Source organism: Xyrauchen texanus, chromosome 44 (assembly GCF_025860055.1).
Source record: "Xyrauchen texanus isolate HMW12.3.18 chromosome 44, RBS_HiC_50CHRs, whole genome shotgun sequence".
Classification (NCBI taxonomy): domain Eukaryota; kingdom Metazoa; phylum Chordata; class Actinopteri; order Cypriniformes; family Catostomidae; genus Xyrauchen; species Xyrauchen texanus.
The window spans coordinates 28,339,620-28,366,598 of NC_068319.1; the positions used below are offsets into that span (position 1 = coordinate 28,339,620).

The 26,979-nt window shown below is 36.3% G+C and overlaps 1 protein-coding gene across 5 annotated transcripts in view; it reads right to left on the reverse strand.

Annotated features, from left to right (window-relative positions):
- The window catches only part of LOC127636527 (paralemmin-2), a 128,134-nt gene that overhangs the window by 51,393 nt on the left and 49,762 nt on the right, over positions 1–26,979 (reverse strand). The window contains exons 7-8 of one of the 5 annotated variants that reach the window (XM_052117078.1): positions 25,749–26,441; positions 17,043–17,125 (exon numbers count right to left, since the gene is read on the reverse strand). In XM_052117078.1, coding sequence (XP_051973038.1) covers positions 17,043–17,125; positions 25,749–26,441 — 776 coding nt within the window. Of the gene's footprint in view, positions 1–2,971; positions 3,159–13,804; positions 14,121–17,042; positions 17,126–21,650; positions 26,442–26,979 lie in introns of those variants that run through there. The other 4 variants (XM_052117079.1, XM_052117083.1, XM_052117081.1 and 1 more) reach the window with 4 other exon arrangements.

Genomic DNA, 26,979 nt, shown 5'->3' on the forward strand with positions numbered 1-26,979 from the left:
GATCTCTTGGTTTTAACACTTTACCTGTGATATTAGTAATGTGAAAAAAAAAAGATTGACATGTTTGCAGACTAGCCTCTGTAGACCTTTTGTAATTCTAGCAGGCACAGAAGCGGAAAAAAAAATCTTATCAGCCCCTAGGACATCTTTAAATATCTGTAAATAACACATCCCCTTTTACTGTCAGTGCATTTTATGTATACATATCTCCAGGCCACTGAAAATACAGCTACATAATCCATTTTCTTCTATGTTAATGCTGTCTATATATTTTAAAACTGACAGAAAGTATGTTTTTTCCCAATGTATAAATAAGAAGCAAATAATTAATAAAATAATTGAATAAAAAAAACCTAACCCTAAAAAAAACTAAACACAACAACAAATGAACATGTGAGGCTTAAGCACTTAATTGAATGCACAATTCAAGATTTCTGCAGAATAATAACTTGCATTTCAGGTTGTTTCTCAACATTGAATGTCCTCAGGAGTCTGGCATCCTTTTTGCCATTGTATTGAAAAGAGGCACCAAGAAGTTCTTCCTTTTGTGAAGGTTTGGAGCAACATGAGGGTGAGAACTAGTTCACCCAAATATAAAAATTCACTCATTCACTTTCCCTGATGCAATTCCAGATGTGTATTTCTTTAGCAGAACACATATTACGATTTTTAGGAGAAGATAGAGCTCTGTCAGGTCCTTATAATGCAAGTACAGTACATGGGTGCCAGCACTTTGGTCAGAAAAGTGTACTCAGAAAAGCCACACAGCGGAATCCGATTTTGAACCTGGACCGCGAACGAATAGGAACGCGTTCGACGAATGCACACCACAACTGCTTTGTGACACTGTTTTAGTACAGTCAATGGCCTGCGCATAAGCAGACGATGTGCACAGATGAGGACCGTGTGCGTGATTCAAGAAAATCTATGAGGCGTTTGGTCAAGCCGCGCAGCTGTGCTGGTGACGCAGTTTGAGTCACACATACTATACGCAGAGGGATCCACAATGCGGACACCCGTAGTATACTTTGGCTGTGCTCAACATGAGATATTCCTAGCAAAACAAACGGCATTAAAGCATCAGTTCAGGGCCCAGATTTTACACTGGACATCAAGTGGTGACCAAAATTGTATCACACAAAAGTAACTACTGCTGCTTTTGATATGTGCTAACGGGGACCAGCCGTTTTGGAGATTTCGGTCTTTCCCCATTCAAGTAGATAGGAATTGTACTTTTATGCCTCTTGTTTACATAGAAAATGGCCCAGCCTGCCCAGGAGCATTACAAAAATGGCCGCAGAGTGGACTGACTTGCCATGAAAGGAATTTTGCTGCACAACAGTTCAATTCTACTGAATAGACTATTATTGGCAAACGCCAACAACATCAACAAACCCTTACAAAAATCGAGAGGTTGATGCAAATTTGCCACAAACATGGTGCAGATTTGCCACCTACTACTTTCACATTCAAATGAGCATGTGATTTGCCAAAAGATGTACCGTTGCATGGTACCATCATATTGCCCAGTTGAACATTGTATTTAAGCTCTTTTTTCCTTAAAGCCCTAAATGAAATGTACATAATGCCTGTACATGCACTCAAAACAGGATTTTAGCAAATTAATCATATTTCATTCAATACTAAAAAGCATCAATAAAAAGAGTTGTACAAAAACAAAATACAGAAGAAGCCAAATACACAATAAAAGACAACAAAAGCAATTCTTTACGACATAAACATCACCCCTACAAAAATCCAGAGTTCAGGGCAAATTCGCTGCAAATTCGCAACTGATTATTTTCACATGCAAATGAGATTTGTGGCAAATTGTCCATTTGTTGCCAAAGGTTTGCTGCATGTTCCTTTGAAGAGCTGCGAACTTCTGGCAAACATTAGCGGCGAATGACAAGCTCATTTACATGTGAAAATATTGAGTTCAAACTCTAGATATTATTGTAGGGGCATTAATGACTTCACTTGATCATACGTGTGCTCGGAACTCATAAAAATGATATTTCCAATGCCACTTAAAGGCCACATATATCCATTTATGCTTAGTGGAATATGACGATGCTTGGTTAGCAACATGCTTACCATGAAATCTTACCATGAATTGTGAGTAGCGTGTCTCGTGCACTTCAGTTGCTGCCCATAGAGTGTTCCAAATCACTTACTTGTGAGGTTTCCATGACATTTAGAATACTGCTTTCCTTAAAAGGTAACTGCCTATGTAGGTAGTAGACAGCTTACTAGTTTTTAGAAAAGAGACATATTTTTTTGTGAAACATAAGCTAGCATTGGCTAAATATTTGCATGTTTAAACATCACTGTAAAGTGCAGCTGTAAAATCTGCAGTCATTTTTGCTTTACGTTAATCAAGGTGTAAATTAACTTATTTGCCTTTTCAGATTGGTTTTCCTCTGAGACTTATAATAGGTGGCTTAGAAAGGCCGTTATGTAATTAGATTGACTGGATTATAATCCTGCTGGGAATGTTTAGAAAATCACAGTAGAGTTGTTCACAATGATGAACTGAAAATGTAGGGCACTACATAATATCTGTTAGGATTTCCTTTATAATGGTTTGCGCGTTAAAAAATTATTACATTGAATGAATTTTATTGCATTAGATAACAAATGATTAAACAAAGTGGCATTTATTTGAAATAAAAACAAAAAGTGTGAACATGAGGGAACTGACTTCATACATCCACTAAAAATCACCTTGTCACCAGTTGGGGAAAAGTTATTGCAAAAATAGCTCTGAGGAAAGCTCTAGTATCATTTGTATCTGCTATCTAAGGCAATGGCATTCAGACATTTTTTAGTGTGCTGCAAATGTCGGAATACTTTCTCTACATTACACAGTACATAGTAAATATGTCCTTGAGTAATTACTGTAACATCACAAGACAACAACCCAAAATCATTGAGTGAACATTTCTACAGCTTTAAGCGTAACCCTTACCTGTAATGCCATTAAATTGTCTTTGAGATGACCTTAGACGTGACCTGGTTAAAACAGTCTTGTGTATGGATTAATCCCGTTTGGGTCGTCTATTGACTCCTGAATGCAACTCCTGACCATGACCCAGCTTTCATTAGCGTAACCATCTAATGATAGCATCTCAAACTCACTTAGCTGCTGTTTTTTCTGAGAGCTGTCTTCAACAACATTGCAACTTGTTCAATTCTAGTGGGTCGTGTTGCACTGCAGACTGAATAGAAGACAATGAATAGTGCCAGTGGTTCTTGTGTGGTGTGCTGTGAGTGTAACGCACAACTGAGAAAGATAGTCAGCGCATCCTACAATCCTATTTTCAGCTCCTGATTACCCTGCTTTATTTAGATGGTGTGAATAAGCCCTGGGCCTTCATTATCTTCACTGCTTCACATTAATCTATTCTGCCTGTCTACATCCACAATCAATAAGCTAGATGAGCAGAGGCTACATATAGTGCGTCTTTTTATTTAATTATATGTGTTTTTGGGAGGCTAGGTAAGTGAATCGCCATAAATATCTGCTTAATATATTTTTTACACTCTAAAAATAATATATAGCAAATTTAGCTTCACTTTTCTTGGTGATGCAGCTGGTTAGTTGGCAAGGGAAGTTGTGTTAAATATGATTCACAATGGCCATGTACACCAGACTGATCTTAAAGGCAATTAAGCGACAAGAGGTTGAATATTTGGTCTACTAAATTCGGTCTATGCTTTACGAATGTCTGAACTGCACCCAGTGGCTGAAGCTGGAACTACAGTCATGCATATGCACTACAGGAATGAGAGCAAAGCTGTGTTCTTTCTCTTACTTCTTTGAATGGGTGTGACGTGACATTTGAGTAGAAATTATAGGAATATACTCGTAACACAAACACTAAACCTAACACTAACCATAACAGCACTGTGACCAAACTTTCACTTATATTTCACTTATAACCCTAACTCACAATTGCAAGAACTAAAAATCGAAATTGCGAGAAATAAAGTCAAAATGCTCATTTAAACTCCTAATTGCAAGTTATAAAATCATAATTGTGGAACTGCAATAAATTAAGTCAAAATTGCGAGATATAAAGTCGAAATTGCAAAAAATAAAGTTGAAATTGTAAGTTGTACGATCATATCTGGCAGTGATTGTCTCTAATAGCTGTTTGTCATTAAAATGACATGCAATAAAGTCACAATTGTGAGATATAGTCAGAATTACTTTTTTCCTCGGAATTGACATTTCTTCTCGCAACTGCGACTTTATTTCTTGTACTTTCGACTTTATACTGTTTCTCATTTTATCGACTTTATTTGTCATAAAGTGTGTTTTTCTCTCTCGCACTTGCAAGTTTATTTCTTTTAATGGAGAGAATTAAACTCACAATGGTGAGTTTATATCTCACAAGTGCAAGAAATACAAATTGAAATTTAACATGTAATTGCTAGTTATTTAATCACAATTGCGAGACGGTCAAAATTGACCAAATGCAACTATTTCTGGCAGTTTCCTCATAATATCGACTTTATTTTTCATAAGCTGCAATTTCTATCTCGCAATTGCAAGTTTATTTCAAGTAATTAAGAGAATTCAACTCACAATGGTGAGTTTATATCTCGCAATTGCAAGAAATTTTTAGAAATATTTAAAATTGCAAATTTGAACTTGTAATAGCAATTTTGCAGTCAAAATTCAGTTGTTCGCTGTCCTTTTCTACATATCGCGGCACCGTTTTGTGGTCAGTTCTGCATAACGCGGCGGCTAATTTTAGCTTATCACGGCCCATTCGGCACGTTTCGCGGCCGACCCACCGACCTGCTCAGTTCTCCCGATGGCCAGTCCGCCCCTGATCGGCCCCAAAGTCCGTCGGCCCACCGGCAAAATGTCTGGTATGCCAGATTACCAGTCCAGCCCTGCTGGGCATATATTCAGACGTGCGGCAGCTTAAAGGAGTCTCTGTTGAATACATCTCTGGTCGCTAATATTACTTGGGTAAAAAAATTACTCCAACATCAAAAAGGTTAAACTGTTGGCATCAATGGTTTTTGTTTAAAGCTGCAAAACGTTGCAAAAACGTCTCACTCATTGCTGGTTTGGGAGTGACTCCTTTATTACATACAGACGTGGAACAATAATTTAGAGCATTCACTCCTACATTTAAATAATATTGTCACTCACATGCTGTAACTTTGCTGTGTGTACAAGGCCAGAATGAAATCAAAAGCTATTTTCAGATCCTCTGAATCACCGTTTGAGTATTGCGTGTTTAAAGCCTACTGGCCACACCAAAAGCAATCAAGCATTTTTCAGTTCCTCATACTTTTAAAATTTGGTTGTGATCATCTGTCACTTCATTTAGAGTTTTTTAAACAGTGTTGAATTCCTTATTAATCAATAATAATTACATCATTCAATTATAGTGACTATGACAAAACAGCAGGTTATAACCTCTTTAAAAGCCTCTTTATTTTAATAATGAATCTGCCCCATGACGCAAGGCTCAGATGTGAATGTCATACCGTTACAGTATGTTCCTTACACAATCTATAAAAACTGATTACTTTCCATCACTTCTGTATGCTTTGTGATAGTTGGCTAAATGTAACCAATAATGAAAAAGGCCTTTTCAGGAACTGCATTATGTAATGCTGGGCGCTGATGTGTATTTGTAGTATTGTTTGGTATTTGCAATGTTGTAATTTATCCGTGTCTGTATTTACAGAAGACATAGTCATTTATTTCATACACTATAAGGGTGAAGCTCACAAAAAACATGTTCAGCTGAGGTCACAATTCACCCCAATATAAAAAATTCTATATATATATATATATATATATATATATATATATATATATATATATTCTTTTTTTGTGTGTGTTGGAAGCCTGAATTAAGCTTAATTTTCTTTAAACAAAACATATTTGATTATCTTTTTCTTTACATTTTTAGGGAGAAATATGACTTATGAAATAAGATGGACATGTTCCTGACAGAATTGCGAGATTCATAGTTAACTTAAATGTTTTTTTTTTCTTAAATGTGCATAATAACAATACAATACTACCAGTTTAAGACACACCATACATCGGGGGATATATGTAAAAGCATTTTAAAAGCATAAAGCATAAAAGCATTTTTAAATGCTAACATGTAGATCTAAAAAAGTCTGTTGAACAGTTGAATATATAGAATATATGTAATATATATGTCATCATTTACTCACTCTCATGCCATTCTGAACCCATATGACTTTTGTTCTTCTGTGGAACATGAAAGTTAAGTTAATTTAATGATTTAATGTTTTGTTGGATAATTTCAAAACAATGGCAGTACATAACAACTTTATTGCTTAATAAATTGCTCAAAAGGGACATAAAAATTGTCCAAGCGACATGTGCACCATATTCCAAGTATTCTGAAGGCATTTTATTAATTTTAGATGTGGAATAGACTATATTTTAAGTTACTCACTCTCAAATAAAATCATTTATAAAGTCTATAAACAGAGCTGAAATCCAATATGGCGGATTCGTCGATAACGTCAAACAAAATCACACCAAAATTCGAGACGAATTGCAGACAAAATTTCTATTCACACAGGTGGCACTTAACGAAAAGAAATTTTTATTTCAGTTTCTCCATTTAATTTCACATCTTTAAATGCACAACACACTAATGAAAATGTTAGTAAAAAAACCTGCTAACCAATTCATAATTGCAACTTAAATAAACGTACTTACTACTTAAAATAAAATTAATTTGTCGGACTGCTCAGTGGTGTGAATGGCGCCATAGGAATCCATTGTTCCTTTTCAAAAGTTTGTTCGCAAAAAACATTCACACCAAACACTTTGGGCTTGGTGAGAATAGGCCCTAAATATTTTTGTTTCGTTTTTGTGACCTTTTCCTCTAAATTAATTTAGATGAGCAGACATTAGAATATAATGTTTGGAAAGACAATCCTTAAATTTAGATTAGAGTGCTTATCATGTTTTTTTTTTTTTTTTGATAATGAAAGGGTGGTGCTTTACTTGCACAGAGATGTGTTGCTCAACGGCCAAAGGCAATAACCAAAAAGAGTGGAGGAGAAGAGTTGCCCCAATACACAGATAGGGTTGCGCAACATATATTCCTGGAAATTGCAGGTAAGGAAAAAAGCAGCCATCACAGCTGACCATCAACTGGCTCTAAATCTAGAACACTAAGCAAAAGCTAGATACACAATGTAATCTAGTTCCACAGACTTCAGCAGACAACAGGGACAACAAAGTGGAATACACCCCACGGGTTTAACTGTCCTGGTTTCTAATCAGTGAGTAAACGATACCCCTTGGCTCACATCTACCCGACAATTCTTCCATTACACAACAGAGAAAACGCCAAGCCGCTAACATGCTTTCTACTCTCCATTAACATATAATGTCACAACACCACTTCACCTGGCCATGATTATGTGCAGATAGCTGTTTTCTTGTATCATTTACAAGCAAAAGGAAATGGATGGATAGTTTGTTGTAAACACTGCTAGCCATGTAATCCATGGCCAAACCATGAGTAAAATGTTCTGCAGTGTGTCAGTAATGTCACATGGGAGATTTGTTTTGGGAGGTTAAAAAGGACTCAATCTAGACAGATAATATTAAAACACACAGTCCTTACATGTTTAAAAAAAACAATATGATTTCCAGGAATCACATTAGGAAGAGAAACCAGGATAGATTGTGTAACCTGAGCTGACAAAAACTTTCCCTGGACTAAAATCATACCACATACATCTTTCACTTTCATGGTTGATGGAGTATTGCAAAATCGAATCTGTTATAAAATGGTGGATTTCCTTTTGACTTTTGGACAATTGAGACCCATGTTTCAGGATATGGCTTTTCAGAGGTCACATCTGTCCAACCTCACTTCAAGGGACAGGATAAGTGATTAATGTGTGTCTTTCCTCAATTTCCTTTCAGTAATTAGCATGTGTTGACCTGTTGTGATAATTGGAAGTGAAGACCACCTTCAATCAACACACTTCCATCTTGAGAGACAATTAGCTGTCAGTCGTTTAGCCAAAATAGTCTCATAGAATGAACGTTACTATAACAACAGTTTTGCAAACTGACTTTATGTGCCAAATTCTACATTTTGCTGCAGTTTCCTGGTAAAATTAGCACTAGAGGCGCTACAACAATTGTGCGTTTCTTTACCTTGAAACAAATCAAGACTTGCACCGTTGTCATGAAAAGAGAGCTGAGCCGGAAGGCAAAGCTCTCGATCTACCGGTCAATTTTTGTTCCTACCCTCACCTATGGTCATGAAGGCTGGGTCATGACCAAAAGAACTAGGTCGCAAGTACAAGCACCCGAAATGGGTTTCCTCAGAAGGGTGGTGGGCTTCTCCATTAGAGATAGGGTGAGGAGCTCAGCCATACGTGAGGAGCTCGGAGTAGAGCCGCTGCTCCTTTGCGTCGAAAGGAATCAGTTGAGGTGGTTTGGGCATCTGGTAAGGATGCCCCCTGGCTGCCTCCCTAGGGAGGTGTTTCAGGCACGTCCAGCTGGGAGGAGGCCTCGGGGAAGACCCAGGATTAGGTGGAGAGATTACATCTCCACACTGGCCTGGGAACGCCTCGGGGTCTCCCAGTCAGAGCTGGTTAATGTGGATCGGGATAGTGAAGTTTGGGGCCCCCTGCTGGAGCAGCTGCCCCCGCAACCCGACTTCGGATAAGCGGTTGAAGATGGATGGATGGACAAATCAAGACTACAATTTCTGATTCTGATTTATAAATGCTTAATTTAATTGCACTAATTACTCACACACTAGTGTACAGTATGTTATGATATCAAAACACCTTTACAATAATGCATAATTTGAAAAACGATACATTTTAAGGCTTATATTAAACACCAGATAGAGTGTTGGACGTTGGACTTGAAAGACTGTGGTTCGAGACCATATTTAATGACTAATTACTGAACAGAACTTTTCTGTCTCCAAGATTTCAGTTCTTTAATGTGCCCATTCCATCAAAATGATGGATATGATCATTCATAACGCAAACTCTAAAAGAGTCTGAAAATGTGGTGCTCTTGCACAAGACACTGTAAAAACATTGAGACGTGACACAACATCTGTCTAGCGCAGTGGTTTTCAAACTTTTTCAAGAGGGACCCTTTTTTTTATTTTTTTTTTGACGCGACCCATAGGCTTGTGTGCAGAACAAAAAGCACTTTTTTTAACCACTTTTGATGATGCACGTGCACTTGCTGATCCTTGACGCGATTGGAACGCAAAGTCGATTCTGAAATAATTTGATCAAGCTATAGGCCTACATACAGGAATGTTAACCAATTAATAGCCTATCGTTTGCTGCATGCTTAAAAAATACACAAAACATATTTCACAACAAACTCTTTAAATGTAATATTCATTATATACAGAACAGAACAAGAATTAAAAAATAATAATAACTTTAAACAAGCCAAAACGAAATAATTTAAAGCGAAAGTAAATGTAAGGGGCATTATGCTCACGTTGCAATATCAACAGGAAAAAAATCATCCTTTTCACATGCGCAAAAATGTGCTTGGAAACATCACGTGGAGCGGTGCGTGCTTACGCTGAATAGTAGGCTACGAATTGTAGGCCTACTACTGACTATTTTAACAGAGCAGTGTGATTTTTATATTAGTTGACTGTATTATTATCATATTTTGCCAACTTTTCACCGCATATTACGCACATTGGTATTGCTGCATGGACTGCGTCCGAACAGTTGACAAACCCAAACTTCAAAAAATCATCTTTATATGGCCTTACTCCGGGTTTCTGCTTTTTCTTTGCTGGGAAAGTACTGCTACTCTGTTGACATGCATCGCCTTCATTATCTTCCCTGCTGATCTCCGCTGTTCGCGGCAGGGTTTGATGGTTGACCGCGTTTTCTGCTGCTTCATTTAAAGGGGTCTCGGTCTCTGACCCTCTTTTTCTTGTGAAAAAATCATAAATGGTTTTTGACTTTGGTTTGCTCATGTTCAGCATAAAATAAATTCATTACGGGCTACTAATTTCACGGTACCGAATATTTTCATCATCTCATGGGAAAATAAAATAAAATGACTGCATATCAACAACACTGCGCACAAGGTTTTTTGTTTTGTTTTGTGTTGCCTAGGGCTACGAGTAGGTCGGTCAGCCGGTCAGGTGACATGTGGATTATTTATTTTGCATGAATTTGAATGTTTTTTTTTAGTGTACTTCTAATCAAAGCTATTATTATTAATATTAATATTATTAAAAAACGAAATAATAATAATAATTTTTTTTAATTTTAAATCACTGGCGACCCATTTTTTAATTCTCGCGACCCGACCCAGGGTTTGAAAACCACTAGTCTAGCGTGAATTTACATAGGAACACAATTGAAAAACAGACACAAAATGCGTTCAGTGTGAACAGAAGCTAAAACAACTGACAACCTCATGCGGGCCGCTGAACATTTCAAACGGGCCAGATTTGTCCCAAAGGTCGCAAGTTGAATAGCCTTGGTTTAGGCTAAGGTTGTCTGTTTTGGTTGTCTAGGTTTAGGTTAAAGTTTTAGGTCAGAGAGGTACTATATATTCACCTGAAAAACCTTCTGATTACAAAACCATTTCGCTTTTGGCGCCCCCTCAGGACTTTTCACTATGAAAGTGCAGCTTAACGTGTAATGAAGCACGTAATATAATTTTGCAAAAATGTTGCCACAGGCATGCAATGCTCATGAGATCAGGCTGCGTTTAGCAGTAACATCCCTTGCACAGGATTTGACTCTTTTCTCACTATTCTTGAACATTTTCTCACTAGTTGTAACGGTCGGTAATGTTAGTTAGGTGGCTGGATCGTTCACAGAGTGTCTGATGCATAAATTGGTTTGATTCTGAAGATGAGTCTGAAATCGAGATTTCAAATCTGATTGGATAACTGCTACCCAATTCCTGGGAGTTATTTGAGTGTTATTCAACAGTTAATAGCAACACATCCAGATATCCATGGGCAGTTATCTGTGAAATAATCAGTGTTATCACTATTGGATGGACATACTTTTGATTACAAAGTCTATTCACGTTTTCGTTTCATTTTATTGTTGTTTTTCTATACAACCGGTTCCGGACAGACATTTCAATGAGTTCCTTTTATATATATTCTGTGATTATGGGATCTACTATTTCAAATAGGTAATACGTTGGGAAGCAGACAAGACTTAAATTGATTTTAAAAAGTGAACAAGATATCCTGGAGCACAACTCTATATTCTGTATGGTCATGTTCATTAATGACTTTGTTGCAGGCAGGTCTATTATTGTTGTAGATCATTTCAGATAAACACTTTTAAGTCAGATCATCCAAAAATTGATTTTTATATTACATGATTTTAGACAGCAGCTTCTGTTTTCTCACTTTTTCTTGCTCACCTTTACTTCTGAATCCGCAGAGGATATCTGTGTTAACTGAAACGGTGGTGCACTGTAACTACCTCAGGAATGATGATCATATAAGAATTTGCATTTGACCTGGTTCTCTTTACTTTGTATTCCATACACAAACAGACAGCTTATTCTGTTACATTAAATTAAGATTGTTAATTTCTCAGGAGTTATTCAGAGAGAACTATTACAAACTAGATTTGGATTTCCTGAAGGAAAAACAATCTTGTTGACTTCACACAAGAATAAACACTCTCACTGCGCAGTGCCAATGCGGTTATGGACTAATATATGCAAAGAAGTCAAGACCAATCATAAATCAGAATGCAAATAGATGTAAGAAACAAGACAAATTGATATTCAGTATGCAATTATTGGATTATGCCATGACTATTGCTCACATTTTGAAAGCTGGACATTCAAAGTTTCAAATCCACAAAACAAGTTCTACTGGAGTCTGTATGATAAGCGGTTTAGCCTAAACTAAGTGGATTAGAACAAACCCTAAGCAAATTGTTTGAGGAGTAAAAATAATGCAACTGTAATTATGACTAGATAATAAGCATAATTTCTTTCTGAGAATCCTTTAAATTACATTTCAGTGTCACTATAATCAATACACTCCCATCAGTGTCTGGAACTGCATCCATACATCATACACCATCAGACCATGATAGACCAATATAACATAATAACATTATCAGTACAGTGTTGGTTTGCATGGCAGAGAAAGTATATACGCTCTACACTATATTAACATTTTAGTCGCAATAATAATATAGATACAGTGAAATAGGGTAGACAGAAACAATTTGACATGCACAACATACATCATTACAAAATCTGATTATTGGTAACACTTAACATTTAATTTTTACTTTATTAAGGGTTTATAACCTGGTTAATAAGACATTTACAAATACATTTTAAAATCAATGATATGCGGTCCTAACGAAAAAAAAATATATATAAAAAAATTAAAAGGGTGATTTTCAAGCAATACTTGCCAAATACTGAACATTTTAACTTACATGTTATACTAATATTGTTTTTAAAGGCATTAACTAATGATTAATAAGCCCTTTACGAATACATAATAAATCATTGATATGCAGTTATAACAACATGAATAAAAATGGTGACTTTCAAGCTATACTTTCCCAATAGTGAACATTTTAACTTAGAAGTTATATTAATATTGTCTATAAAGGCGTTCATTAATGACATATAAGCCATTTACAACTGAATTATAAAATCATTGATATGCAGTTATAACAACATGAATAAAAGGGGAGACTTTCATGCAATATTGCCAAATGGTGAGCATTTTAACTTTTATGTTATACTAATGTTGTTTATAAAGGTGTTCAATAGTGACTAATTATCAATTTACAAATGCCTTATAAATCATTGATATGCAGTTATAACAACATGAATAAAAAGGTGAATTTCATGCAATACTTGCCAATTAGTGAGCATCTCAACCCACATGTTAGAAATTCTTAATATATACCTTTATTCATACTTATATTAATATTTTAATTACTTTAATTCATGATTTATGTCACAATGCAGCAAACATATACTATTATAGTGAGATTACAAGGAGATATTTTGTCATTTTGCAATAGTCTGATTTGCATTTATATTCATTACTGTAAAGTCTTGACTTGCTTATGTTGTTACTTTCTTTGTCAAGTTGATGTGAAAAGAATCGTGCTACTCTGAATGTTGTCCTAACCTACCTAGTCCTAGTTACCCAAGGTCCTCTGCAAAAATACTGTTCAGGACTTCATGCTCATTTACAATATATGTAATAAAGCCTGATGACCATTAAATCATACGGAACCTTATGTAGAATTCTAATGATGGCAACTTAAAAACTTCTTCATATGTGTCCATTTTACATAAACATACATTTTCATAGGTTACTAAAGTTGAATAGGTGTTATTAAGCATTCATAACATGTAATGTAAAGTGGCTCACAATTTTACAAGTATTGCATGAAACAATTTGTATTTATGTTCTTATAACCACATCTAAATGATTTATAAAGCATTTGTAAATGGCATATTAGTCATTAATAAATTACACAAGACATAGTGACATAGTATAATGAGAAGCAGTGGTGACCTGCACTGGAGACATCTGGACCACTTCAGTCCCTCTTTCAGTTCTGATCGCACTGATTAAAACTATCAACTTTATAGACAAAACATATACACGCAAATCAATCATTGTGCTTACAATAGGTACGCATAGATTGTTTAAAAGCCAACTCTCACAGTGCACACTGTATAACTGGATCATATGGTTATTCATATGTTTCTGATAATGTAAAACTGAAGAATTACCTCTCACCAGCAGACAGCATCAAGTGTCTATCAGTTCCTCGACTGTGAATTGAAACATCACTGAGCCAATATTGTGTTACTGAAGAGTCTGTACTGAAGTCTGTGATGTAAACGCGTCAGTGCATCACTCTCAGATGCACGCGCTGCTGCAGCAACTTTGACATTGAGCACTTTCAAGCACAAGCTTCTACTGGAGTCCAGCTCACACAGAGCTTTCTGATCCCTCACAGACTGTGCTGATCTCTCTGCACATCTCTCTCCCTCTCTCTGTCTGCCTTTGCACCTCTCTCTCTTACTCAGCATGCACCAGCTAAATAATGAATGACTAGAGCAGTATTGGAGCTGTGTGGAGGTTTCTCTCTTATTCTAGAGCAATCAGGAACTGATCACAATGAGTTCAGCGCTTTGCTCGGGTTACAGCTCGCCTATTCAGTCTGGCCCCCATCCTGCTTTTGTTTCCACTCAAGCAAACACAAACGCAGGGGGGTCAACAGTGAAATGTTGAAAGCCGAGGGCATTTTTTCGCATCACACATTCTCTAGAACAATTAAATTGTGTAACAGTGTCCCACGGTGGGCTTATTTGACGAAAAGTTAAAAGACTTCAAGGCATCTGAAGAATGTCCTTATGCATATCTGGATAATCAAAACATACCACCTCAGCAATATATCAAACATGCAATGCATGAAAAGAATATATATCTGTAACACAGATAGCACAGAGAAGGCTATTCTAGAATGCATGGCTACGCAAGCTAAGTGAAAAAATATTCAAAGATCAAGGACGAATTGAGAGAAATGTAGACTTTAATCTATAATAATTAATTTGATATCAAAAAAGTTATATAGTTATATAGCTGTTATAAAAAAGAAATATAGCTGATAATAATAGTTAATAATAAGTCAATAAACTTGAGTTCATTTGTGTCTGCTTTGTACTTTAATGGTATTAGAGTATAGTGTTGTTGTTAGCTTAGCAACATGCTAATGTCAAACTCTGTAAATATAAATTCTGTGCCAAGTTATCTCCAGCAATTTGATGCACCTTTTCTCTAGATTTTGAAACAGAGCTTTGCTTTACCCCTTATTCTCTGCAGCATATTTTTATCCTGTCTTTGAAAGCCTGTGATTTAGGCTTTGTTTGCTCTATGTCATTGTAAAATGTGATAGTTCATTCCATTAGATGGGACCAAGTGCTAGAAATGCATAGAGAAAAATTATCCTCCATCACCCTCCGTCACATTATACAGATCTGAAATACAGGTGGCTCTCTAAAATATCTTGAGCACTTAAAATGCACACCAAATTGTCATCCATAGGCATTCAGTCATTTTTAAGGTACCACGCACATTTACCACTGCTTTTACAAATATCTCGGCCTTTGTGTGGACTTCCTCCAAAATAGAAAAAGAGCATTTATTTTAAACCAAGCTGCAAAAATGGCTTGTTTGAAATCTTTGGAGCTTGTGATATCACAAGGAACAAATACATCTGCATATGCAACACCTGTATTTCCGTCATTGCACCCTTGACCACGCCCACTGGTGCTCAGTCAGTCACACAGGTGAAGAGGAGAGAGATGGGGCCAGTCATGGGAGATTCATCCTAAGTGGTCTTACACAGGACACCTTCATGCACCTGTCTGGATGTAAATGTTTTTCTACATAAACGTGCACTAGACGAATGGCTTTAAGTGTTATAATACATCTTGCGCTGCTTTTAAATACGCAATGTCAAGTTACAACTCTAAAGCAGAGACCCCCATTGTTTTTTCATTCAGCTGCGCTGTCTTGCTGTTGTGCTGTTTGGAAGGTGTACTGGACTGTTTTTGCACCCATCTGTGCTATTATTACTTGTAAATATATTTGATCATTTGATGCGTTTCCGTCGATGTGTGGAGCATTTTAAGTGCAACTTTCAAAAACGCATCTCAGCAATTCTGCTGCTGCCACCGACTGGGAGAAACACATGCAGTCCTGTGTGTACACAAATGTGAGATGAGAAGATCAGCATCACTGCTTTAGCCTGTGAAAGCCGGTTGAATCACACAATTTGATTCATTACTGTGTGATAGTTGATGCTGTGCTTGAGTGAACAGTTTTATACATTCAGATGAAATGTGTTGGGTGTATGTTATGTGTTCACCCTGAAATGTAGTTTTAATGTTGTGTGGAGTTGGATCATTTTCTTTGGATTGTGTTTCAAATATGCCTGTATTGCATGATGTTAGCCAATCACAACAGTGGGCATTTACACTGAAGTCTTAAAGGGCCAGGCAGCTTAAAACCGAGCGTTTCATACAAAGGCCAGGGACAGGGTTGAAAATTATTATATATGAATAAATTATGACTGTTTGGTGCAAAAAACCTTTACTAAAATTCTAAGTGGACCTCAGGGAAGATAGTAATATTATATATAAAACAAAAGAGTATGTCATTACACCTTTAATGCAGAGGTTATCAGGTCTTATCTTGTTATTTAATGTACCACGCATGCAAAATATATAAATATATGCAAAATAAATGTAAAATATATGTATCCAGGGAATTATAAAGTATAAACTTACACTTCTGTGCATTCAAATAGTTAGTGATGTCATGAAACTCATGAAATTTATGTATTTCAGTATTCATATTGGAATGTGGGTGAACCACTGATCTGTTGAAATGGCTGGAAAGTCTTAATTTTTGTTATTTATGTAATAATTATTATTTTGAAAATGCATTAAATTCAAGCTACATGTTACTGTTATTTAGGGAGGAAACATACTGAGTGATCAGTAAATCATTCACTTACACAAATAACGTCTCACTAATCATTATAACAGATTAATGGGGCAGGAAATAGTCGGGTACATTGTCCAGATGCAAACAATCCATTAGCATACTTCTACGTCACTTATAATGCATTTGAAAGATGTTGCATCCTGAGGAACTTGTGAATGAATGGCTATTTCATGGCACTGGTGATAGAGATTTATAATCGGGTTATAAACCCAACCACATGTACATTGATATTTTAGAGTTCAATATGGTGTAGTAAGTGTATAATAAATATATTTGATGTGCACTTTGGTGTTTTTTCTCGACATATTATCTTAATAGATGCTATTTTGATTTCAGGTATTATGACAACAGAAAAGACTACAATTATAGTGAACGTTTGAAATTGAGGAGTTCTGCTGTACTTTAGAAAGCGGTACATGGCCTTGTGAACTATATGATCCCCAGTAGACCTACCAGTGCATCTGAAGAACGTGCAGTCACTGCAGGATACAGTCCATTCTCTGTGGTCAACAGCACTGAACGCGCCTTCTCACTGCCTGCAATGCAACATCAAATAATAATTCGTTTATGAAATACATATGTACATAATTGTAATTTAAATGCAATAGTATTAGGCCTTGTAGCGGAAAACATGGCAGAATAACACACACACACACGCACACACCCACACACGCACACACACACACACACATTGGTGCTGCTATTCTTATGAGGACTCTCCATTGACATGATGATTTTTATACTGTACAAACTATAGATTCTGTCCATAACCCTTTCTGCTTTTTAACATTTTCAAAAAACATCATTCAGTATATCTTTTTTTAAACGATTTGAATTATGGGGACACAAGAATTGTCCTCATAAACCACATTTATAGCATAATACCCTTGTAATTACCAGTTTGTAACCTAAAAAAATGTCTTTGGAAACCCCCCAAACCCACCCACTCGCACTCGCAAACGAACACGCACGCACACACACACACACACACACACAGATATATATATGAGGAGTTTTACAGATGAACACTTGATTCAGAGTCATGGTAAAAAAGATCTGAGATTTAACCTTGTTGATCCAGTTGAACCATTTGCAATTTTGTTGATGTTTTTGTTGTTCTGTTTAAATAGTGGAAAAACATGTAATTCAACAAAGCTGTAGAACAGATAAAGCCTTTTTGGTTCACTTTGTTCACTGTATGGGTAATTTGGTTAAGTAATTAAGAATCTTTTAAAGAATATCTACAAAAATGTGGAATAATCTGGAGTACACATCAACATACAGTAAATGTTATAGAAAATGGGTTGGCAGCTTCAGAAGATTAATTAATTATTCATTTAGACATGAGGGGGTAATTGTTAAAATAAATTCTTCTGTCCCGTAAATGTGCTGTTAGCGATTCTTTCATGGAAAGGTATGCAAAAAATGTTACTACTCCCTGGAAGATATTAATTATATGTGTCCTGAGATAACTCACCGGTCACTGTGACAGCTTTAGACTCTATAAACATCAAACAAAACTGTGTCTGTGGTCCACAGAAAATGATGCTTTCTGCCTGTCAATCATTTTGCGCATTTTCAAGGTATTGTAGTTGCAGCGAATTATTGAGGCATAATGTATTTTTATGCTATGCTGTTCATAACAGTTGTCAGTTGAGGGCACTATTTTGCAGCTGTTGTATTAAACAACCGTTTCTGCTCTAAATAAAGCTCATTTTGGTATCTATGGAATTCGGGGCGTGGCTAACCCAACGGCTCAGTCTCATGGAAGTAGAATGGCTGAAATCGCTTACAGCACCTTTAACATGCAGAGACAATTAAAAATGAGCCATTCATAGACTAATTTCCCCAAAATAGTGTAAACACTGTGGCACTTTCGAAATATGTCAGCATTGTACTCAACAAATGTTATGAGTTTGGACTGGAAGTTTGACCAGTTTGAATGAGCAGGGGTGTGTTTCCCAAAAGCATAGTTAGCAAACTATTGTCGCAAGTTCCATCATTAGTTGGTATGCTGTCTAGTAGTTCACGAATTGGTGTTTCCGGAAGCCAAAGTTCCAATGAACATTCGAAAACAGCATCGCAAAGTTGTGTGGTTAGAACAACAGCTCTTCACCTGTAGTTAGAAGCATAGTTCCTGGTTAGTTTGCTGTGTGGACATCATTTAACTTCACTGAGGCTTCTAGATCTTTTATTCCATATATATCTTTCATTCTGTCTTTAAACACTTCAGAAATCTGCTTATTCCAGGGTTTTGCAGAAAGCAGCACTGTGAAACATATGAATGCAGACATTTAAAGGATTACATGCTGTTAAGAGAAAGACCTTTAACACACAGTTTCTGCTGGAGAACACCACTTATGAGTCCATGTTAATGCATAAGATAGGTTCTTATAAGTTTTTGAAGAGTGCGCATATGCTAATGTACTCAAGTGCGTCGGGGGAACCCCAAAGCCTGATGTAAAGGGAAACTCCACTATTGCTGCACAAACATCTGTCACATTTGTATGCAGCTATTGTGTCTTCAGCAGTTTTAGCACATTAAACAGCTTTCGGGTTTATGTGTAAATGAGCTATTATGATTTAATATTCACAGAAGCTACTAATCCACCCCCTGTAAACTCAATCCATCATAAACCCAATATTGTTAAACCAACATGGTTTGAACGACGGATGTTCAACATAGTTACTAAGATTTTGGGAAACAGTGGTCACTAGCTAGTTAATATTTTAAATGATGCATCGTGCTATGGCGATTAAGCAGTGAGTTACATCATTGTATGGGAAATGCACCCCACGGCAGTCAAAGAGAGTGTTTAAGAATTATTTTTGAAAAATTTCATTATTTTTGCAGTTTTGTTTTGTGATGCTAGTGGCACATTAATTCACCTGTGCAAAAGTATTTAATAGTGGATAAATTAAACATTTAAGCTGTTCCCAATTTTTTGCCCATGACTGTAATACTGTGATGTTCATATGAATTAAATTATATTATCTGTCCTAGGACAGTATGATTTGGATCAAATAAAGTATTTAGTGAAGAGGATCTGTACAGGGCCAGCAGTACATGTGTTTTAGAGCAGCCCACCCACACACACCACACACACACACCACACACACACACACACACACACACACACACACACACACACACACACACACACACACACACACACACACACACACACACACACAGTGTCAAAGATCAAGATACTGTGGTGGGTATGAAATGCTAACTATGCTGTCTTACTGTGTTTCTGCCTCACATATTTACGTAGCTATATAAATGAGGACATACTTAGACTTAAATGGTTTTAATATTAAGTTAATTATAAATACTACAGACTAAACTTAACCATACCTAAAAGAAAAGCTTTTGTGTAGTGTTGAGGGGCCTCCAGGAGAGTTTTGAGAACCACTGCGATAGATATTCTATGGGTGGAACTGTCTTAACTTTAATACGCTAAAGTTGACCATTACGTTCTCTCCTGTGATAGAGCCGTGGAGGTTGTTATCTCATTAAATAATATAATCTCTGACAGTGCTTCCCTGTCAGTGATAAAATGATGGAGAAAGCAGCTTTTAGCACTACTTGATGTACAAAACAAGCCCAAATGTTACTAGTGACAGAAACCAAGTATTTTTCAGCCTATGTAAGGGGCATGGTGAGTTCAAAGCAGCACTCGACGCTCTGACGTGAATCATGAATGCAGCTTCACGATTGCTGTAGGAAAGCGGATAGCCACAGTCTATTAGCAGATTAATAATGTGGAGGATGAGAGTTTAAAAGATTTAATGCCCATTGCAATGAATCGTGATTAACTAAAACAATTTATGGGATTAATTGTGTTTAGAAATGTTAATCGACTGACAGCACTAATATACAAATACGTATGTATATATATATATATATATATATATATATATATATATATATATATATATATATGCATGCTCCATATTAATGGAGCAGCTTTGAATAACTGTGAATATTATTAGATTGGCTGTTGGCCATTTGTAATCAGGTCAGAGTTTGGAACAGGCAGATATGTCAATTTTAACCCTGTTGCTATTATTATCGGCAGATAGTAATAGTGTGCTTCTATTTTACACTCTAATCCATAAAATTATATTGCGGCCGTGGCTCAGGTGGTACAGTGGGTCAGCCACTAATCACAAAGTTGGTGGTTCGAATCCCGGCACACACGACTCCACATGCCAAAGTGTCCTTGGGCAAGACACTGAACCCCAAGTTGCTCCCAATGGCAGGCTAGCACCTTGCATGGCAGCTCTGCCACCATTGGTGTATGAGTGTGTGTGTGAATGGGAGAATGAGTCACAGTGTAAAGTGCTTTGAATACCGTAAAAGGTTAAAAAGGCGCTATATAAGTGCAGACCATTTACCATAAAATTTACTTTTATTGGCTTCACCTAATATATAAGAATATTAATAAACTTCTAAACTTCAAATATTAATATCACTAAATCAACCTGAATATATTAGGTTACAACCATAAAATAAAATTTTAAGGGCTAAATCAAATAGAAATAGCTCCTAAAAAGTAACAATTGCAGGTTACTACTTATTTTAAGTAAGAGTAGTAAAAGATTGTGTATCTGTGTACAGTTAATTAACTACTCATCCCATTGATTCACATTGATTTATGAGAGTGGGATGTCACACTTTTTGTGTTGATCATGTTTCCAAAGTAACAGCGAATTCTCTGATTGGTAGATTACTCTTCAGGATTATGAGTAATTTAGTTATTTTCCAGGAATTTGGCAATAAAACGGTGTTTGAATTAAAAAAAATTTGGTGTTTTCTAGAGAAACTTATACCACCAGTTACCAGTCTTCATGGTTAATGTTTCATGCAAGGTTTACTGGTTATTGTAATCAGTCTCTCTATGGAGAAAATGAATGGGATTCTTTACCTGGAGCTTTGCTGTGCTCTTATATGACATTACTTCAGGTTTCTTTGGGCCAGTGATTCCTAAACCTAATAATATGATGACTCTTACAAACCTGTTGTAAATTCAAAATTCTTCACAGGGTGTCAGCCTTTAGTTGTGAGCGAGGAAAGCCAGATTTGGTGAGGGTTTAAACTTCATGCAGTCTGTGAAACATGGTAGACATGTCAGCATATCTCATTAATGTCTGGAGAGAGTAGCTCAAGACACAGGTAGAGTTAGTGCTGCCCAGAAATGTGTGAGGAATGATAGTATGGATAGGGAATGTGGTAGTAGTGTCCTGATTATGGAAAATTAGAGAAAGAACCATAGCATAGACACAGGAGGGTAGGCACATTGGAAAAAACTTTGTTTATTGGACTAAGTATATCATACAAAGAAAAAATTAATTAATTAAAGCCAATGTTACAGCATTGCTGCTGGCAGTTCGTTCTGGAGAGAGTTTGTGAGAGAAAGTATGAGATGATACAGAAAGAGAATGTTATAATCATTAAAAAAGTAAGCAAAATGGAACAATTAAAAATTACACTTCAGGATTACAAAAATACAGCAGAATCTCTAGTAAGATGCACAGTAGTAATTTCATGGCAAATCGGACAGGAGTTGCACCACCAAGTGAAAGTCCATAATTTAATTTAGCACTGTTTGGCAGTTTGCGGCTGAGAAATCCTGATAGACATCATTAACACTAGCATTACTGTGGAGATCAATTGTTTTATGCACTGTGTTTTCTCCTTGATTATCTACATTGTGTAAACAGAATCAGATTGTCAACATGAGATCTAATAAAATCAAAACCAAAGGTTTGTTTCATGTTTAGTTAATGTCTGCTTTGAGGCCAGTTAGTAGTCTAAGTGTTGACAGTAAAACATTTTAGAGATATATACATTTTAACATTAAGAGATTTTACATTTCTGGATAATGGACCAAAAATATTGATGATATCATCTTCAAAATTTAGCTTTAAAAAAGGGACAAGCCCTTTATTATGTCAACTTCCTGTTTCAGTTGGGAATACATCAATACAGGAAACTGTGCTCGTCACACCATTTCATGAGGTCTTTAAGCCTGAAAAGGTAAATTGTAATTTTGACACTGGTAACAGAATCTCCTGGGTTGCAAATACAGCTCATCCTGGGTACAGTAATTTTCATTCATTCATTATTAAAATTATATAATATTATAATTAATTAAATTATAGCTGATGTTTCAGAATAATTTCTGGTCTGACCTTTGCATGGCATTGCCTGTATCCAAATTAAAGCTACAAAAACACTATTTTTAAAAATAAAAAATTGTTTCAAAACAGTTCTCTATAACATCTATATAATGAATGTCATTGACCATGTTTAATTCTATATATGAACTAATTTTGCATACTTAAAGTGATAGTTCAGCCAAAAATGAAAATGATCTCATCATTCATTCACCTTCATGCCATCCTAGATGTGTAGGACTTTCTTTCTTCTGCAGAACACAAAATAAGATTTTCAGAATATTTAAACTCTGTAGGTCCATACAATGCAAGTGAATGGGTGCCAAAATTTTGATACTCCAAAAAGCACATAAATACAGTGTAAAAGTAATCCATACAACTCCAGTAATTAAATCCATATCTTCAGTAGTGATATGCTAGGTGTGGGTGAGAAACAGATCCATTGATTAAGTAAATTTTTGCTAGAAATGTATCTCCCTGCCCAGAAAGGGGTGTATGCATGAAGAATGTGAATCACCAAAAACCAAAGAAGAATGTGAAAGTGAAAGTTAATGTGGAGATTAACTGAGCAGGAATGAGAATTTATAGTACAAATATGCTAAAATATTGATCTTTTTCTCACTCACACCTATCATAAATCTTCTGAAGACATTGATTTAACTAATGGAGTCATATGGATAACATTTATGGTGACCTATGAGAACATTTTGGCATCCATTCTCTTGCATTGAAAGGACCAAAAAATCTTCATTTGTGTTCTGCTGAAGAAAGAAAGTCATACACATCTGTTATGGCATAAAGGTGAATATATGAGAGAATTTGAATTTTTGTGTGAACTATACCTTTAACTTTTAATTATTATGGCAACTCTTTATCAATCTAGATTTCTAATGAGTATTTTTGACTCAAAACGTTACATACAAATTGTAATCAAATATTGAATAAAATTTAGTTTTCTTAAAAAGAACATGAACATTTTGTACAGGCGTAAACATATTGTATTAATTGATTAATGTCACCTCTTTTTCATTGTGAATATAAGTATTGATAATAAGACGGCTTTTCATTTCCCCATCTGAGCATCATTTTACACAAACATGATGCAATATGGCACAAGTTCTTCTTCTAACATGGCAAGACAAAGAGATAAGTTAAGACAGACAGCAAAGCAGCTGGTATTAGTGAAAGAAATTACTTTGTTGTGTTTATGTCTTTATGGCATTTAAGTGAATGTGCAACTAATGCGTTTATTATAAATTGCAGCGTGAAGCATTTACTGATGTTTCCATTGATCATGGTATAAATATTGTGGGGTTGTACTTGCTTGTTTTGATTGATGGGGGAGGAAATTCATGCCCCTGATTCTACGCCCCTGATTGGCTTTATTTGCCAGCTGCTAACACTTTCTTTGAACCTGTACAGTACTGTAGCAGATAAATATTTTGAAACCCCTTTGTATTAAGTCTGTTTAATATTAATTGCCCTGTTTTCTTGTCTTTTGTGTGGGTGAAACAAGTGAAATTTTATCATTGATCCAACCTGATCCAAAATGGCATAATCCTTCCATATATTAAAATACAGTGGCACAGAAAGGCAAATTGCTTCAGTAAGGTAAGTCTGTATAATAATGTGAGCAAATGTACAGTGTTATATCACAATTCATGTTGGGAAATATAAAACACTTTCTGTAAATAGAGAAATATTGGACAACCAAATGTAATGAGTGGTTTAAAGGTTTCAGTAAGGCTGCAGGACAACATACATTGCATGGCCAAAAGTTTGTGACTCCACACGCATATGTGCTTGCTGAACCATTCATTTAAAACCATAAGCATTAATATGTTGTACCATGTCATTGTATGCCATAGCATTAAGGTTTGTCTTCACTGGAATTACTGGAATAGAAAAACTTTTTTATTATAATAGGGCATCCACATACTTTTTGCCATGTAGTGTAATTGCCAAAAACATCATCACGTTGTATGAATCTACTCTCATATTTTCATATTTTATGAAATATCAAATGGGATAGATATATTTATCAACTATATTTATGTAAATTGATGCTACATCATTGTATGAAGTGCTATGATATGATCTAACCTTTATAATATGGGATATCAAGGTTTAAGGCTATTCTCTATTACATTTTTGTACATTTACATATTATTTGTTCACTTTTTTCGCACTTGTTCTGTATATTACATTTATAAGGATAAATAAAGGTGTGCTCAGTTATTTTTCCTTGTTAAAAAGGTTTTACACTTAAATACATTTTTAAAATAATGTACACTCACATGAGGTGAAGACTTCAATCATATCAGCAGCATAATAAAAGCTGTTTTATTTTACAAGGACCCTGTTGTCTCATGTGGGCCGCCATGTTGAGTTCACATGGCCAGCAAAACACTACTCCCTTTTGCCCCAGAATCCCACCTATTATCAGATACTTTCTCTCACTGAATAAATGAATCACGAATGATTGAGGATAATGCATTTCTACAATGGTATCGCTAACCAAAACTACTGGTTTTGCATGATGCTGCATCCACACCACTAGGTGTCAGGATAAAGTCCAAGATAACTGGAATTTGAGCCAGCACAGCATACTGAGATACACTACTGAGAGCACCTTTAACATATAAATAAAATGTTTCGTATGGGGTACAATTTTGTGGTTCACATATGCTTTGCTATAGACTAGCCCCTTCTTCTACAAAAATGTTCTCTCAACTTGCTGAATGAGTCATAAACCAAAAGAACCAGAAAATCGGTGGAAAACAAGTCAGAAAAGAGTGAGAAGAGTGAGAAGAACTTCTCTCACGTCACAGAGGTGGAGGTGCTGTTAGTAACAGGGTGAGGTTTGTTTTTAAGGAAGGCAGAGCCTTTGGTGTATGTGCTCCAGGAAAGAGATGTTGTGCGAGAAAGGTCACATGACAGCACAGCACTGGCAGCGTTTTTTCTTTTCTATACCTGTAGGTGGCAGGTCTTTGGCCGAGCTATCGTCTTTGCCCTCTGAAGAAAGTTCAGTGGTATCAGACAAAGGTCGGCCCGACACAAGGTCTGCAGCGTTGCCATCAATAGTGGAGATATCAGTGACGGTCTTCTCTCGAAGGGATTTTTCGTCATCCTCGTCAATAAGGACAATCTCGGCCTTAATGGTGCCATCAAAGCCAAGGAGCTTCTTTGTCTCCTCCTCGTCTTCAATGTTGTGATAGCCCATGAAGATCATGGTCACTGGTTTCTCGGCTGATGCCTGTGGATTCTCGGTGAATTTACTTTCATAACTTTGCGGGGCTCTACTGGAAATTTGTTTCTTGTCTTGCTTGGCCTTCTTGTGCACCACCTGCTCCTTAGAAATCAACTGTCCTTCCATTGTTTGTGGCTCAGCTGGTGTTAAAGTTATCCTGGCACCATCTCCTTGCTGGTGTGTCTGGCCATATTGATGCATTAGTTCGTCCACTTCACCGGAACCCCAGGCATGCATTCCATTCTCCATCATAGTAGATCCCCCAGAACGCACCTCGTAGATTACTTTTCGACCGTCATCGTAGACTTTGACCCCCCGCTGGTGTGCTTCCTGTGGGCTGACTGCTGAGGTTGAGAGGATCTTGGTGGTACCGGTTTTCCAGTCCTTTTCGACGTTGATCTCCATGGCGTATAATGCTTGGGGGAGATTGCAGATGATTGTGGGTTAATTGTGAACTCAGTGTGGACTATCATGCTTTACTGAAATGTGGCATGCTTGTTATTAATGATAGTTCTTTTGTGATCACTGTGTCCATACAATACTCATTGTTATAAATAGGCTTTAAATTCAGAGCCAAAAACAAATTCAACCTACCCTTTTGCACTGTTTGTTATGCTCTCAACAGCTAATAATTAACTGCACAAAACATTGTAGCAATGTGGTCATGACATACTGTATGTTCTTTTACCTTGCATCCTTTTGGCTGTGGTTTTCAAAGATGAGGCATGTCACTCAACCTGTCCATGCTATCATAAGCCTATTTTAACTATCTCCTACCATGTGAAAGATGAATTTGAAAACACTGTTGAGTTTGACTGGACACATGGCCCTTGAAATCAACAAAAAAGAATATGCTAAATATTTTCTCCTGTCTTTTAAATGTTGAAAAGACTTTATTAATTGCTTTATTAATTATGGGTGATTATATGATTAATTGCATTTTACTATTTGCAT